Source organism: Pan troglodytes, chromosome 6 (genome assembly GCF_028858775.2).
Source record: "Pan troglodytes isolate AG18354 chromosome 6, NHGRI_mPanTro3-v2.0_pri, whole genome shotgun sequence".
Lineage (NCBI taxonomy): Eukaryota > Metazoa > Chordata > Mammalia > Primates > Hominidae > Pan > Pan troglodytes.
In genome coordinates, this window is record NC_072404.2 from 74,542,044 (window position 1) to 74,558,843 (window position 16,800).

The window sequence follows — 16,800 nt, forward strand, 5'->3', positions numbered from 1 at the left end:
GATCTAAGCATTGAAGAACAGTCAGAGTGTGCTCAGGATTTCTACCACAATGTGGCCGAAAGGATGCAAACTCGTGGGAAAGGTAACCCTGTTAGCCATTGAGAGATTGCGGGTATTGCACAGGGATGACTGCTCGGTCTCTTAGCAATTTCTTTCTTTCTCTGATGGTCTGGCTGGTTTGTAGACTTCATCCTGTAACCTCATGGACATTCTGGGAACTGGTCTTATACTTAGCAGTGCCTTTGAACTGTACCATGTGTATCTTTCCAGGAGCAATTGGATAATTTATTGAGTAACATTTAATAACTCCATTGGGGCAGGGCTGGAGCTGACGAAAACATCTTAGGGCCTGGCTCAGTAGCTCATGCCTGTAATCCCAGCACTTTGGGAGGCTAAAGCAGGCGGATCACGTTAGGCCAGGAGTTCGAGACCAGCCTGGCCAACATGGTGAAACCCCGCCTCTATTAAAAATACAAAAAGTAGCCGGGTGTTGTGGTGCACCTCTTATCCCAGCTACTCGGGAGGCCGAGGCACAAGAATTGCTTGAACCCGGAAGGCGGAGGTTGCAGTGAGCTGAGATTGTGCCACTGCACTCCAGCCTGGGCAACAGATCGAGACTCTGTCTCCAAAAAAGAGAGAGAGAGAAAGAAAAAAACTTATTGGAAGGCTTTGCTAAATGAATTTTGCATCTTGGAATCACCATTTTGGTGAGTTATTGTATTAATAGTTAAAAAAAAAAAAAGAGCTTCAAGTTTTTAGGGATTCTTTATGGATTCAACTTTCACTGATACTAGACTTTAGGATATACTTAGCACATGTGTGTGTCAGAGAAATCTCCATTTGTATACCTCAGAGAGCTCTACGGTGTTATGGTAAACCTCAGAAAAATGAAAGGATAAGTTTCATCAGCATTCATCAGTCTTGGGAGTTGCAAATGCCTTTGTAATGTAGGACAGGGAGTGACCTTGCTGAAGTCTCCCCATTTGGCAGGGTGTACACTGTTAGGTCCTGTCAGACAACTTCAGTTAGAACTGAGGTTGCTGTGGAAGGCAGCCCAACAGTTGGAAGAAGATTTTTTTGTTTGTTTGTTTGTTTGTTTTTGTCGAGACAGAATATCACTCTGTCGTCCAAGCTGGAGTACAGTGGTGTGACCTTGGCTCACTGCAACTCTGCCTCCCAGGTTCAAGTGATTCTCCTGTCTCAGCCCCCGAGTGGCTGGGATTACAGGTGCGTGCCACCACACCCAGCTAATTTTTGTATTTTTATTAGAGAGGAGATTTCACCATGTTGGCCAGGCTGGTCTTGAACTCCTGACCTCAGGCGATCCACCTGCCTCAGCCTCCCAAAGTGCTGGGAATACAGGAGTAGAGCCACCGCACCCAGCTGGTAAGTTTTTTTTTTTAAGCGTATTTTTAAATATAACATTCTTATACTTTTGTTCTGAGTGTGTTTAATTTATTTCTAGTAAATTAGTTTTTTGCTGTGTAGACAGTGCTATGAAAATATACTCTTGGCCGGGCATTCTGGCTCACACCTATAAACCTAGTACTTTGGGAGGCTGAGGCAGGTAGATTGCTTGAGCCCAGGAGTTCGAGACCAGCCTGGGCAACGTGGTAAAACCCCATCTCCACAGAAAAAACCTACAAAAATTATTCAGGCATGGTGGCGTGTGCCTGTGATCCCAGCTACTTGGGAGGCTGAGGTAGGAGAATGGCTCGAGCCCAGGAGGTGGAGGTTTCAGTGAGCCAAGGTCATGCTGCTGCACTCCAACCTGGGCAACAGAGCCAGACTCTGTTTGCAAAAAAAAAAAAAAAGAGAGAGAAAATATATATATATCTTGATCTTTTCTCTGTCTGGTTATTTCAGTGCCTCCAGAAAGAGTCGAGAAGATAATGGATCAGATTGAAAAGTACATCATGACTCGTCTCTATAAATATGTGTTCTGTCCAGAAACTACTGATGATGAGAAGAAAGATCTTGCCATTCAAAAGAGAATCAGGTAGTTGCTTATTTTGTTTTGCTTTGTAGTTACTACCTTCTAATGGAAGAACACACTGGGGGGAAAATAATGCACCTGTGTTTCAAACCTTAAGGGAAAGCAATAGCTCATGTTCCTGCTTCCTTAGAGTGGAAGCAGCTCTGTTGTGTAAGAAAGACGAGGAATGTGGTGACCTCACCTATCCATCTCCCTCAAGGCAGCTTTTGGTAAGAGTTGTGTTTGGTGTTTGAGATTGTTTTCAATCCCTGAAATCTCCAAGGAATAGGGGGACTGTGTTCTTGGTCCATTACCATCTCCTCAAGTGGGAAGCTGTGAATATCCGTATCAAGGCAGGGGATGTCGGCTGGGCCCGGTGGCTCATACCTATAATCCCAGCACTTTGGGAGGATCACTTGAGGCCAGGAGTTCAAGAGTAGCCCGGGCAACATGGTAAAACCCCGTCTCTACTAAAAATACAAAAATTAGCCAGGCATGGTGGCGCACGCCTGTGATCCCAGCTACTTGGGAGGCTAAGGCACGAGAATGGCTTGAATCCAGGTGGCAGAGGTTGCAGTGAGCTGAGATCATGCCACCACACTCCAGCCTGGGCAACAGAGCAAGACTCCTTCTCAAAAAAATAACAAGTCAGTAGATGTCCTCTTTCCTCATTCCTCCCAGGGGTGTGCATTTTTCACCATTCCCCAGTCACATCTTTCACTAGCATTGGATTGATGACATTTCCCACAGCACCCAGTCTTCCAGGCTCACTGGGGTGAGCCCCAGCACTGTGTACTCCAGTTGCGGTGGACACTGAGGAAGAGACCACCCAAGTGCAGGAACATGGCCAAGGCTGAGCTGATGAGGTGTTTTAAGGGGAGAAGGGACTCGGAGTCCCAGGTTCCAGACAAGGGGCTGGTACTTGCTAGATCTGTATTGGAAGTTTCATAGCTGAAGTGAGGAGTTGATACTGGGCAGGCTGAAGATGTGGAGCCCAAGGTCAGGAGCCAGAAGTAACTAGAGGGGCCCTGGACCAAGATGCAGAACAGAAGCAGTAACCAAGCAAGAGGGGAGGCTTGCAGCAGGGTAGTTGGAGTGCAGTTAGGGTGGGACCAGGAAACACACAGTGATTCAGGCATGGTGGTCCTGCCCGTGGCCTCCTATACAAGCTCCAGTGTGCCTCAGAAGTTGAGGGTTGAGGCCGGGTGTGGTGGCTCACACCTGTAATCCCAGCACTTTGGGAGGCCAAGGCAGGCAGATCACCTGAGGTCAGGAGTTTGAGACCAGCCTGGCCAGCAGGGTGAAACCCTGTCTCTCGTAAAAGTACAGAAATTAGCTGGGCATGGAGGTGGGCGCCTGTAGTCCCGGCTGCTTGGGAGGCTGAGGCAGGAGAATTGCTTGAACCCAGGATGCAGAGGCTGCAGTGAGCCAAGATTGGCACTCCAGCCTGGGCAAGAGTGAGACTCCATCTCAAAAAAGAAAGAAGTTGAGGACTGAGTGTAAAAGGACATTAACGCAGTAGGCAGTGAGGACAGGCAGCAGCCAATTCTCAAATGGTCACTTTCAGATACTGAGTGCATTTCAGTCTTGGTAGCACTGCGTAATGTCATTTCAGTCAGCAAGATGGCCTTCCATTCTTGTGATAAATGCAGAAGTCTCATTTTAGGATCCTAGCTGCTTCATCACGTCATTAGAGCTCGTAGTACTTGCAGGGGTGATGTGTGTGGGCCTGGGATTGAGTGGTCAGTGATGCCTCAGGCTTTCCCTAAACTGAAGGAGGTGACAAGACAAATGGCCACAGTTCATCCTTGGAGCTCTTGTTTACTGTCTCTCTCTCTTTAGAGCCCTGCGCTGGGTTACACCTCAGATGCTGTGTGTCCCTGTTAATGAAGACATCCCAGAAGTGTCTGATATGGTGGTGAAGGCGATCACAGGTCAGTGAAACCAAGAGCCTTTTTATTGGGATGTTTTCCCCTTAAAGTTAACATTTTACTGTAATATTAATCTATACATTTGTAAAATGCAGATTGTCGAAGGTACATTGGAATGTAGTAAAAGTGATTTGTAAGATTGTTAGTTTTATGAATTTGATGTCATTCAGAAGAGCAGGTTCTCTTTTACCCCTTTATTTTCAGGGATTAGGGTCTCGTTTCTTGGGCATTAAACTAAACTAAGGTCAAATGCAGATAGAATAAATTTTTTTTCTTTTTTTTGTACTTCTTTTTTTATTTAGTTTTTATTCAGCTGACTGTTCCATGATAGAATAAATTTCTTAGGATTCAGTTACATTTATATATTCAAAATAATTTTGGATAGAGGAAGGGAACTGGTAAGGCAAGGTAATCCCCACGCTGGAGTAACGTAGTAAAATGATGCCTCTGACTGGTTGTTAGAGAAGTGCTGTGAGTTATTTTTCTGGTTTGATCAGGAAATAAATGAAGTTCCCCAAATTGATGTGACACTGCCGTTCTAGACAGGTCCAGCCTCCTAATAAGGTTTGTTTCTCATTCATGGGAATGACCCAGCAAGAGTGCAACACAAACGTTTAAATTACAAAAGAAAATCTTAACGGAGAGATGTTCATCTTTGGCCAGTGTCTCCTTTATTAGAAAGAGGCCTTGGAAAGGCTTGTTCATGTAGACATTGTTAATGAAATTCTACTGGAAAGGAAGTGGGTTAACTGATATTAGTAGTGTTGGAGGCTGGCCATCGAGTAGGCTCCTTTTGTTACAGGAACCAGAGACTCACCCAAGCTACAGAAGAAATGGAGGTTTGCTTAAGGTATTATCAGGGTTATAAAGGAGGTGGAGTCTTTCAGGACCCTAGCCCCAAGGGTCATCCAGGGAGTGGGCTATCTTACTGCCTCTACAACGGCAAGAGGGTCTGCTCCAGGCATTCTCTGCTGATGTGATTCTTCCACTTTCTCGGGTTCTGCTTCTCTTTATCTTCCCGTGTCAACTCCTGTTGTTAAGTAAATTACTGGTTTCTGTAATTTCTTGTGCAAGTTCTGAAGGTAGAATCCAAGTGGCCCAGATCAATACTATTGTTTTTTTTTCTTGCAAGCTTTTCTGCTAGGCTATGGCGTAGGTCATGACTACTCTGCCCCCCGCACCTTTTGCTCGGGGAACCCCATAAGAGGTTGAAGGTGGAGGCCTTCTAAAAGCCTGAATATGGACCTGGGACTTGTGTTTTTCCTGACTCTTACTAGAAAGTTCAAGATCAGCTGGTTTACATTTAGAGTGTTCTATGAGAGTTTTGTCCAAGCCACCGTAGCCTTTACGGCCTGTTGCTAATAGGGAAGTCCCCAGCCTTCCTGGCCTCTTTCTCCTAGGTAGGGCATGGTTCACTGGGCGACAGCTGGTAGCGAGTGTTTGTGTGATCCATCAGTGGTGAAAGTAGAGGTGGGTGGCCCAAGGGATCAGGAAAGCATAGCTGTGTTCCATGAATAGTGGGACTCGATAGGAGAGGCTGCCCGTTAAGTTACACAGTGTGGGTCACGTTCTTCTAGGGCAGGAGGCTCATGTTCTGGGCTGACAAGTAACAAATACGAGGTCTGTTGAAGAGAACTGCATAAAATTTTGAAAGTCATCAAGTCCTCTGCCCTGAGGTCGAACACTTTTTAGGACTTCTGAAAGGAAGAGTGTGCCACCCCAGGAAGGGGATCAGAGAGTCCATCATCAGCTCCTCTTAGCTCCAAGAGTTTAGGACAAGGAGAGTGTCAGGGCCTGTGGCTGATGGTGGAAGTTTCCCTTTCTTTCTGTTTTGTTTAATTTTTAATTTTTATGTGTACATAATAGGTGTATTTATTTATGAGTTCCAAGAGCTATTTTGATCCAGGCAGATAATGAGTAGTAATTACCTTAGGGGAAATGGGGTCCATCCTCTGAAGCATTTAGCTTTTGTATTACAGAGAATCCTGTTATAGTCTCTTAATTACTTTTTAATGTACAATTAAATTACTTTTGACTATAGTTCCCCTGTCGTGCTAGCAATACTAGGTCTTATTCATTCTTTCTAACTTTTCTGGTACCCCTTGGCCATCCCCACTATCCCCCATGCCCTGCATTACCCTTCCCAGCCTCTGGTAACCATCCTTCTGGTAAAACATCCTTCAGTTGTTTTAAGTGTTTAGCTCCCACCAATGAGTGAGAACATGTGATGGTTGTCTTTCTGTGCCTGGCTTATTTCACTTAACATAATATCCTCCTGTTTCATCCATGTTGTTGCAAATGACTGGATCCCATTCTGAATAGTACTCCACTGTGTATGTGTGCCATGTTTTCTTTATCCATTCATCTGTTGACAGACACCCTTTCCCATTTGGCTCCACCTGCATGACTTCTGTGTGGCTGTGGGGGCAGTGGTTCTTAGCCAGGCACCAGTGGTCCCCCGGAGACATTGGACAACATCTGGAGACTTACTTATTTAGTTAGTTATTTAGTTATTTATTTTTGAGACAGGATCTCTCTGTCACCCAGGCTGGAGTGCAAGTGGCAACGATCATGGCTCACTGCAGCCTTGACCTCACAGGCTCAAGCGATCCTTCCGCCTCAGCCTCCTGAGTAGCTGAGACGACAGGCACGTGCCACCACACCCAGCTAATTTTTGTTTACATTCTGTGGAGACAGAGTTTCATCATGTTGCCTTGGCTGCTCTTGAACTCCTAGACTCACCTCCCTAAGTTACTAGGATTACAGGTGTGAGCCACTGAGCCAGGCCTGGAGACATTTTTAAATGTCACAGCTGTGGGAGTACTACTAACACCTAGTGGGTAGAGGCCAAGGATTCTACTAAACATTCTGTGATGAACAGGATGGTTCCCTACAACAAAGAATTATTCAACCCCAAATGTCAGGAGTGTCCATGTTGAGAAGCCATGACCTGGAGGTACAGCCTTTGTTTTCACAACTCCATTAAAGATAAGCCTGGACACCTGGATCCAGCAGAGATGGAGCGTACACTCAGCTCTGTGTTTCCTATTCATGTGAAGGCAGAGCCCTGGGAGAAGACATAGAGCAATTATGCAGGGCTCTGAAGAGTAAATCATAGCAGGCAGGCTGGGGAGGGAAATTATTAGACAGCAGTGAGTTTCCTGTGTGTTGCTTTCTCCTCACATGTCTCCTAGTTGAGACTTGGAAGCAGTGCAAATCATGGAATCACACACCAGGATGGGAATCCAAAGAGTTCCACGAAGAATTCCTTCAGGCCAGAGGATGCTAGGAACGGGTCTCTGCAGGATGAAGCATGTGGAAGAGATCCCTGGGGGTGTTTGTCTTCCTTTATTCTCCTTTTCCTTCCCTTCTCTCCCTTTTTCCACCCCAGCCCTGCCTTATGGCAATAGCAGCCACACATCCAGATAAAACATAATTCACTTTGTACTCGCTTTCAAAATGTCAACAGTAAAGATGAACAGGATGCAAGATGAAAGAACATTGAAAAATAAAGATTAACAAGAAAGTAGTTTAAATAAAAGAGAGAAAAAAAATCACCAATAAAAGGTAGAAGGCTAAAGATAAATGAAGGTAGTAAAAATGGCTTTAAAAAATCTTACCCAATCTTACCCAATTCTTATTTAGAATAAGTTCCATATAAGTAGAAAAAGAAAAATAAATAGATCAATGTAACAATAATTATAACCCAGGATTAAAGGATTAAAGGAAGCAAACAATAAAACAGCAAAAATTATGTAATTCACACAGTAGCCTCATAAGTAAGGGAATAAAAGCACTCAAAAGTTAAAATAATGCCTGTGCACTGCCTAGCACATCTGTCCCCCACACGTTGTCTTTCATGGCAGATGGGCCTAGGAGGGTTCCCCAGGAAGCTGACCTCAGGGATGATCTAAAAGCTGAAAGAACCCTTTGGTATACCCCACCGCCTGGCCAGAGTCTGAAACATTTATTCCTGCTAGTGGCAAGAATTTGGTGTAAAATTAAGCTGCCTTGGCTCTTTTCTTTTGTGATGTCCCAAGTTGCTGGCCGATGTGCAACCCCAGAGGTACGCTGCCTCTCCAGCGGTGCTGTCACCACGTGCTTCAGCACCCTTCGCTGTCCCCCAGGCTTGTTGGAAAAGGGTGGGCATTCATGAGAGCCCACTGCTTGGACTTAGTGGTAGTTGTGGGTAGTGAAATTTTTCCGCCGGGAGCGGTGGGTCACGCCTGTAATTCCAGCATTTTGGGAGGCTGAGGTGGGCGGATCACGAGGTCAGGAGTTCGAGACCAGCCTGGCCAATATGGTGAAACCCCATCTCTACTATAAATACAAAAATTAGCCGGGCGTGGTGGTGCGTGCCTGTAGTCCCAGCTACTCAGGAGGCTGAAGCAGGAGAATCGCTTGAACCCGGGAGGCGGAGGTTGCAGTGAGCCGAGATCGTGCCACTGTACTCTAGCCGGGGCAACAGAGTGAGATGCTGTCTCAAAAAAAAAAAAAAAGAAAGAAAGAAATTTTTCCCTGGGAGAAGTAAAATGTTATTTTGAGATTAAGTTTATTCCCTTGCTTGATCCCCTCTGCCAATCAGCAGGTGTGAATGTTGTGATTTCTGTAGCTAGTGGAGATCCACATGCTGGAGAGTTTGGCCACTGTTGAACTAAGTGTGTTGGATTCCAGTAGCTGGATTTTTTTTTTTTTTTTAACAAGATTTTGCTCTGTTGCCCAGGCTGGAGTGCTGTGGTATGATCGTAGCTCACTGCAGCCTCAACCTCTTGGGCTCAAGCCATCCTTCTGCCTCAGCCTTTCCAGTAGTTGGGGCTATAGGCACACATTACCACACTCGGCTAATTTTTGTGTTCTCACATTCAATACAAAGATGCTTTGTGTAGTAGCCACATTTCTAAAAAGCAGTATGCAAATTGGGACTGTCGAAAACATTCTAAAATGTAACAGAGGCACAGAAGCAGTAAAAAGACTCTTCATCAGACAACTTCTTCCTTCTCCATGGAGCTCAGAGGCAGCTTACATTGTGATTAGAAGTGTGGGCTTGGCCAGGCACGGTGGCTCACACCTGTAATCCCAGCATTTTGGGAGGCCAAGGTGGGCAGATCACCCGAGGTCAAGAGTTCGAGACCAGCCTGGCCAACATGGTGAAACCCCGTTTCTACTAAAAATACAGAAAGTAGCTGGGTGTGGTGGCGGGCATCTGTAATCTCAGCTACTTTAAAGGCTGAGGCAAGAGAATCGCTTGAACCCAGGAGGCAGAGGTTGCAGTGAGCAGAGATCACACCACTGCACTCTCCAGCCTGGGCAACAAAGAGTGAAACTCAGTCTGAAAAAAAAAAAAGTGTGGGCTTTACAGTCAGGTAGACATGGTTTCAAATTCCCACCCTGCTACATACTGTCTGTATGATCTTGGGCAAATCATTTAACCTCTCTGAGCTTCAGCCCCCTCATCCCTAAAATGGATAATATTAATAAGAGTATCCATTGCATAATCTGAGGATTAGAGAAATGTGCTTGTAGGGTACACTGTGTATTACCTGGCTCTTGGTTCTGTTTTCCATGAGTATGAGATCATATTTACTAAGTTATTATATACTAAGTTAACTGCTGGAAAAGGGGTTAATAAGGATTCCTTCATAACTTTAGAGATAAAACATGATTTTCCTATTGCTTCTTTTTTGTGATTCTTTTCTCCTGGGAAATATTGTCCTTTCTGCTTTGTAGATATCATTGAAATGGATTCCAAGCGTGTGCCTCGAGACAAGTTGGCCTGCATCACCAAGTGCAGCAAGCACATCTTCAATGCCATCAAGATCACCAAGAACGAGCCGGCGTCAGCGGATGACTTCCTCCCCACCCTCATCTACATTGTTTTGAAGGGCAACCCCCCACGCCTTCAGTCTAATATCCAGTATATCACGCGCTTCTGCAATCCAAGCCGACTGATGACTGGAGAGGATGGCTACTATTTCACCAATCTGGTGAGTAAGTGAGTTCTTGGCGTTGTGGAGAAGGACTAGGAAGGTGGTGGTTTTGGGGATGTGACAGGTCACTCAGGCCCGTGACAGGTGAATGCTTCTGTGTGAGAAGGCAGCATGGCTGAGGAAGCTCACTTTGTATCAGGGAGCACAAGGACCAGGCCGTACAGACACTCCGCCTGCCAGCACTTGATCAGAGATTGTGTTCATCCTACGGAAACAGATGACATGTGTTGGGCATCACTTCCCACAGTCCTGGGTAGAAGAGTCCTTCACTTGGCAGGGCTTTTTCAACCATGAATAAGGCAAATTATGTATAAGTTAATAAGGCTGAATATTTGCCCCCTCATTCATTCATTCACTCATTCATTCTACTACAGGGTCTCACTCTATCACCCAGGCTGGAGTGCAGTGGTACAATCATAGCTCACTGCAGCCTTGACCTCCTGGGCTCAAGCAATCCTCTCACCTCAGCCTGCTGTGAAGCTGGTACCACAGGCATGCACCATCACACCGGGCCAATTTTTTTTTTTTTTTGAGAGATGGGGTCTCGCTGTGTTGCCCAGGCTGGTCTCATACTCCTGGACTCAAGCAGTCCTCCCACCTTGACCTCCCTAAGAGTTGGAACTGCAGGCATGAGCCACCACTCCTGACCTGAATTCTTCCTTTTTCTTCCTACTAAACTCTGCTTATTTGCTTTAGAGGGAATGTACTGTGAAGCTAATGAATTTGGAGACTTGGGGCAGCTTATGGACTTGGTTTTCTGTGTTGAGAGCCTGGGAACTAAGAGTTGGGGAGGGGAAGCCAGGATGCATTGCGAGTATTTCTGATAAATTGCCAAAAAAGTCTCACAGGTACGTGAATCTCTCAGTCTCTAAAAATATGTCATGATTTATTTCTAGGTTCTAAGTATGTATTCACATTTATACCTACTTTTGTATTTGTCACTCTTTTTCCTTTTCCTGTAAGTAGGTTCCCAAAATTGTATAAGCTTCAGGTTCCTCCAAACTTGGACCTGCCCCCATCACTCATCACCCTCCAGCATTGTGTTCAGCTACATGTTACTGCAGTCACCAGCATCTTGGGAGTGTGATTTATAGGTGGAGGGACTTGGTGCTCTTGATCAGAATGATGCTTTTACCTTTATTCACACTGTTTTCCATCCTCCCAGGCACATGGTGGTTTAATCTGTAGTACTGAAAAAAGTTTAAGTGGCCCATATAGAATGAGATTAGAAGTACTCATATATCCTTTTTTTTTTTTTTTTTTTTTTGAGATGGAGTCTCCCTCTGTCATCCAGGCTGGAATGCAGTGGTGTGATCTCAGCTCACTGCAACCTCCGTCTCCTGGGTTCAAGTGATTCTCATGCCTTAGCCTCCCAAGTAGCTGGGATTACAGATGTGTGTCACCATGCCCGGCTAATGTTTGTATTTTTAGTGAAGACGGGGTTTCACCTTGTTGGCCAGGCTGGTCTCGAACTCCTGACCTCAAGCAATCCACCCACCTCAATTTCCCACAGTGTTGGGATTACAGGCATGAGCCACCGCACCTGGCCTCATATTTCTTAATATAAATGAAACATACACTTGCCTACGAGGGAAGAGCGTTTTGGATTCAGTTCTTTATCCAAAGCAGGTCAGACAGCCTGGAAGTCCCTGAGAAGTGTGAAGGTGGAGACATGGCAGGTATTGAGAGAAGTGGAGGAGGACCAGGACGTGTTTGAGCGTAGCCACGGTCACTGACAGTAGAGGTGGCTGGCTTGCACACACTCAGCAGCTTCTAGTGCCCTTGGCCTGCAGCCTTAAGTACATTTGTGCCTTCTCTCTTTGTCCTCTTCTTGCCTGACTCAGAGTCTGTCTCCTACACCCATTGCTCCAATGAAACTGCTCTGGCAAAAGTAAAAAGTTTCCAGCTGACGAACCCCACAGGCACTCACAGTCTTCATCTTCCTTCGCTTCTCATAGCACTCTCCAAGAGTCCTTTGTTCTGCAACTTCTGTTGTTCCTTGGCTTCCACAATTCCACTACTTCCTTGTCTCTTTGTAAAGTCTGTGTCTTCTACTTCCACCTTGAATTGTGTCATTCCATGGGACTCCATTGTCTCTGCATCTCTCTTCCTGCACCATCTTCTCTGTCACAGAGCTGTCACTCACTGTGCAGTGATGGCCTGCAGCTCTGGGTCACCTGTCTTGACCTCACACTTGTATTGCACCTCAAATATAATTTGTTCAGAGCTACTTCCCCTTCAGATGTTTGTTTCTTTTCCAGTATTCTCTATTCCTTTTAGTGGCAATGCCATGTCTCCATTCACCTAAGTGAGGAGTTAGAATCACCTCCTCTTTCCAGGTCACAGAGGGGCCACAGCAACTCCACACACACCATGAGCCAGATGGTGTTCCGTTCTACTCAGATGAATCAGATTTTTCTTTTTCTTTATTCCTTTTTTCTAGAGATGGTTTCTACCCCGACTGTTTCCCAGGCTGGTCTGAACTCCTGGTCTCAAGCAATCCTCCCACCTCGGCCTCCCAAAGTGCTAGGATTACAAGCACGAGCCAACACGCCTGGCTCAGATGTCTGTTGAATTGGGCATTTGCAGTGCCATGTCTGTACTAATAATTGCTACCGTGTATTCATTGCTCGCTGCAGGCCTCTCGGAAGCACGTGACATGTTATGTTGTTTAATTCTCACAATAAATCTAGGTGGTATTTCCCCCCATTTACAGGTACAGAAACCTCAGAGAGCTTAAGTAACTTTCCCACAGTCACTCACTGTTGTTGTTAAGTGAAAGAGGTGACAGTGAACTCAGGTTCTGTCACTTCAGAGTTGTTCCTTTTTTTTTTTTTCCTGAGACAGTCTTGCTCTGTCACCCAGGCTGGAGTGCAGTGGCGTGATCTTGGCTCACTGCAACCTCCGCCTCCCAGGTTCAAGCAATTCTCCTGCTTCAGTCTCCCAGGTAGCAGGGATTACAGGCGCCCACAACTGCGCCCAGCTAATTTTTGTATTTTTAGTAGAGATGGGGTTTCACCATGTTGGCCAGGCTGGTCTCAAACTCCTGACCTCATGATCCACACGTCCCAGCCTCCCAAAGTGCTGGGATTACAGGCTTGAGGCACCGGGCCCGGTCTGGAGCTGTTCTTTTAACCACTTGATGTTAAAATATTCATTTGAGGATCAGAGGTCTGTGTGCCACACCTACTTGGGGACTATATCCTGGGTGGGGATAGCAGGTCTGGGAAGACTCAGACAGAATGGCTTCATGGTGCACCTGGGGAGGCTGCACCCAGACATTGGCCCTGGAGCTCCTGGGAGTGTATAGGAAGCACGACCGGGGATAGGAGTAGGTAATTTTTGAGGCTGAAATACACAGAAGTTCATGAGTTTGTTTTGTTTACTTTAGCTTCTGTTTTAAATGGTCTGTGATCAAAAGATTTTTACAAATCGACTCGAGTATGCATAGCTTTCCTAATATGACTGTATTAACGTCCTCTTCTTGTAGTGCTGTGCTGTGGCTTTCATTGAGAAGCTAGACGCCCAGTCTTTGAATTTAAGTCAGGAGGATTTTGATCGCTACATGTCTGGCCAGACCTCTCCCAGGAAGCAAGAAGCTGAGAGTTGGTCTCCTGATGCTTGCTTAGGCGTCAAGCAAATGTATAAGAACTTGGATCTCTTGTCTCAGTTGAATGAACGACAAGAAAGGATCATGAATGAAGCCAAGAAACTGGAAAAAGACCTCATAGATTGGACAGATGGAATTGCAAGAGAAGTTCAAGACATCGTTGAGAAATACCCACTGGAAATTAAGCCTCCGAATCAACCGTTAGCAGCTATTGACTCTGAAAATGTTGAAAATGATAAACTTCCTCCACCACTGCAACCTCAAGTTTATGCAGGATGATCACAATTTAGTGGAGAGTATTTATTTGAGCCTAAATTGTAGGTAGCCCTTACTACACTCAACTGATTGGGATCTAGAATGTAACTAAATTGCTTATAAATGTCAGAGCATTTTTTAAAGGTACAGTATATGGGGATTGTTTTGTTTTTCCTAGCAGGGGAACCTTAGTTAATAATAAAATACTACTTATTTGAGTTACTGATACAGATTCATTTAAGGCTTGTGTGCAAATTTTGTCTCAATCTTTTTTCCCTCCATGATTTTCCTATGTGCTTCCTCTGGCATTCACTGTGGTTTTGGTAAATAATTGCCTTTTAAAGGATAAAACAAATGAATGCTACAAAGTGTATGTTCAAGAAAATTAAATGGTACCACTCTTCCACAGTTTGGAATAATTTTATAATTGTAAAGATAGAAATTATATTGATAAGTAAATATGTAAAATTGTAAATATGTAAAAAAAAGAATGGTGTCTGCTGTGCATGGCATTTTATATGTTAATTTTTTAGTTTAAAATGAAGTATATTGAATGTTTGCCTTTAGCACCATTTTATTTGGTTTGTCCCACTAAAATGACTCGAGAAGTGTTTAGACAAACTCCCCTTAAGATGTGCACTCCATCTTTAAGAACGTGTTAGCCTTAACTTTGAGGTTCTATATAGTCAGAGACTATGACACCACTAAGGTTCAGAATAAAGTTTAGGCCACATAAAATTGCTGTTTAATGTAGTCGATGGAAGACTTTAAACTATGCTTCTAGCTTATTTTTCCCTCATTCATTCAGCAAATCTCTATTGAGTTCTTCAGTGAGAAGGAGCAGGCACTGGGCCTGGAATGGAAGGCGGGAATGAATGGGCCTCTGATGGTGAGAGGTGACGGGGTCCCTCAGCTGTGAGATGCAAGGGGCGCCTTGCAGCCTCCATAATATACATTTGACTTTGCAAACGTCTAGACATGTTTTCTGAACCTTTTTCAGGACATTTCAACCTCGGGACTATTCATATTAGTGGCCTGAGAGGTGTTTGTTGTGGGGCTACCCTGTGCATGGTAGAATGTTCAGCAGCATTCCTGCCATCCATATCCATTAGGTGCCAGTAGCACCCCCCCCTAGAGCTGTGAAAAATTCTCTCCAGACATAGTCAGATGTCTCCTGGGGCCATATCACCCCTCCGTTAAGAACCACTGATCTCTTTTACAAACCAGGAGTTATCCTCCTGGTGGTTAATATGGTGTAACCAAAGAATCTTGCACTCAATGCACAGTGTGATGTTAACTAAAACGAGTAAAATATTTAGGAGGCTCGACAGCTACCTGCATTGTAGAACCTTTTCTTATCTCAGTGGAACCTTCTATAACCTAAATATACCATTGATGATTCTTCTTCCATTCAGTGACATCCACAGATTATGCAGCTATACTTGTGAAATCGTGCATGAGGCCCCAGGGCACCGTTCTAGAACAATGTCACTTCACACAGGCAGCTGAGAAAGGTTCTCTTGCTTTTCCAGTATCTTCCTAAGGATGGAGCCCAAAATTGCAGAGCAGTAACTTTGGAATAAAACCAGGGTGGGTATAAAACTTCTTATTCTTAAATTTACATGTAAGATCTATCAAGCTTGACACATCTGTGTCATCACGCACTGAAGACAGGAAGCAGTTCACTGAGTCAGCTGGTTCCCAAGCTCGCACAGAAGGTGATAAGTTACTATCAAATGCCAGTGAGAATCTTCTTATAGAATAACCTGGGCCCAAGTGATTTTAGTACAAAACTTGCCCTTCTTTGGTTTAATTTTCTATGTGCTTTTAGGTGTGAATCCAGATATGCGGTCTTAATTCCTTTGGAAATGCACAGTTCGTTTAGTTACTGTACACTCTGTTTGTTCAATAAACTGCATATCAACTTCCCACAAAAGCTGACTTTTTTGGGTCTCTTACATATAAAGTAGGTCATTGAATTGATTTTTTTGGAGGTATCTCATATTGGTCGAATTCTTCTGGTATGGACTCTTGCCTTATATAGAGGCTTCTATTTCTCTTAAGTCAGCATCAATACAACGGCCGGAGTTTCTGTTTTTGCAATAAGAAGATGTTGGTATTTTATGTAGGGTAAATGTGAGTGGAATACACCTTTGGAACGGAATTCTTTATCAATAAAGTTTCACAATCCGTCCCTCTTCCAAAAATTGATTTGTTTCTTTCTTAGGAAAATATACATTATTATTAATATTCTCATGCTACAGAGGTTTTCTGGTTAAGCTATACCTAAAAATGAAACATTAGAGACATTTGTCAGTTAAAATTAAGAAGACAAGAATATTTGCTGTCACCACAATCAATCAACCTTGTTCTTGCAGTTCTACCAAGGTACTCAGTCTTCAAACAGACATAAAAGTAGAGAAAAAAGGAGTTAATGTAATCAATATAGAGCTATTATTGTCTGTTGGTGAGGACATGAACTCTGGAGCTGGAAGGCTTGGATTTGGTTTTGAATTTTATTCTGCTACTTATTAGCTCATTGGCCCTGAACAAATCTCTTGTTTCAGATCCCTCAGCTGTGAAATGGGGTTAATAATATTACTGCTTCATGGGGTTGTTGTCTGAACTTAGAACAAATGATAGCTATTATTTGTAGATGGTTATTTTATGTAGAAAACCCAAGAGAAGGCTGGGTGTTGTGGCTCACGCCTGTAATCGCTTTTGGAGGCAAGGCAGGAGGAATGCTTGAGGCCAGGAGTTTGAGAGCAATGTCAGCAACATAGTGAGACCCACATCTCTACAAAAAAAAAAAAAAAAAAACACTAGCTGGGCATGGTGGTGTGTACCTGTAGTCCCAGCTACTGGGGAGGCTAAGGTGGGAAGATCACCTAAGCCCAGGAATTTGAGGTGGCAGTGAGCTGTGATCTCACCATTGCACGCTAGCCTGAGTGAGACCCTGTCTTGAAAAACAGAAATGTAAAAAAACAAAACCCAAGAGAATTTATATTGAAACTATAGAATTTCATCTCTATATTAGTGAAA

General features: G+C 44.3%; 1 protein-coding gene across 34 annotated transcripts in view; it reads left to right on the forward strand.

The window, feature by feature from the left end:
• The window catches only part of RABGEF1 (RAB guanine nucleotide exchange factor 1), a 164,487-nt gene extending 148,522 nt beyond the window's left edge, over positions 1 to 15,965 (forward strand). For 25 of the 34 annotated variants that reach the window (XM_063814286.1, XM_054655638.2, XM_063814299.1 and 22 more), the window contains 5 exons: positions 1 to 82; positions 1,867 to 1,999; positions 3,818 to 3,909; positions 9,634 to 9,890; positions 13,384 to 15,965. In XM_063814286.1, coding sequence (XP_063670356.1) covers positions 1 to 82; positions 1,867 to 1,999; positions 3,818 to 3,909; positions 9,634 to 9,890; positions 13,384 to 13,782 — 963 coding nt within the window. In that variant the 3' untranslated portion in view covers positions 13,783 to 15,965. Of the gene's footprint in view, positions 83 to 1,866; positions 2,000 to 3,817; positions 3,910 to 9,633; positions 11,383 to 12,336 lie in introns of those variants that run through there. The other 9 variants (XM_054655639.2, XM_054655640.2, XM_054655642.2 and 6 more) reach the window with 2 other exon arrangements.
• The last annotated feature ends 835 nt before the right edge of the window (positions 15,966 to 16,800 follow it).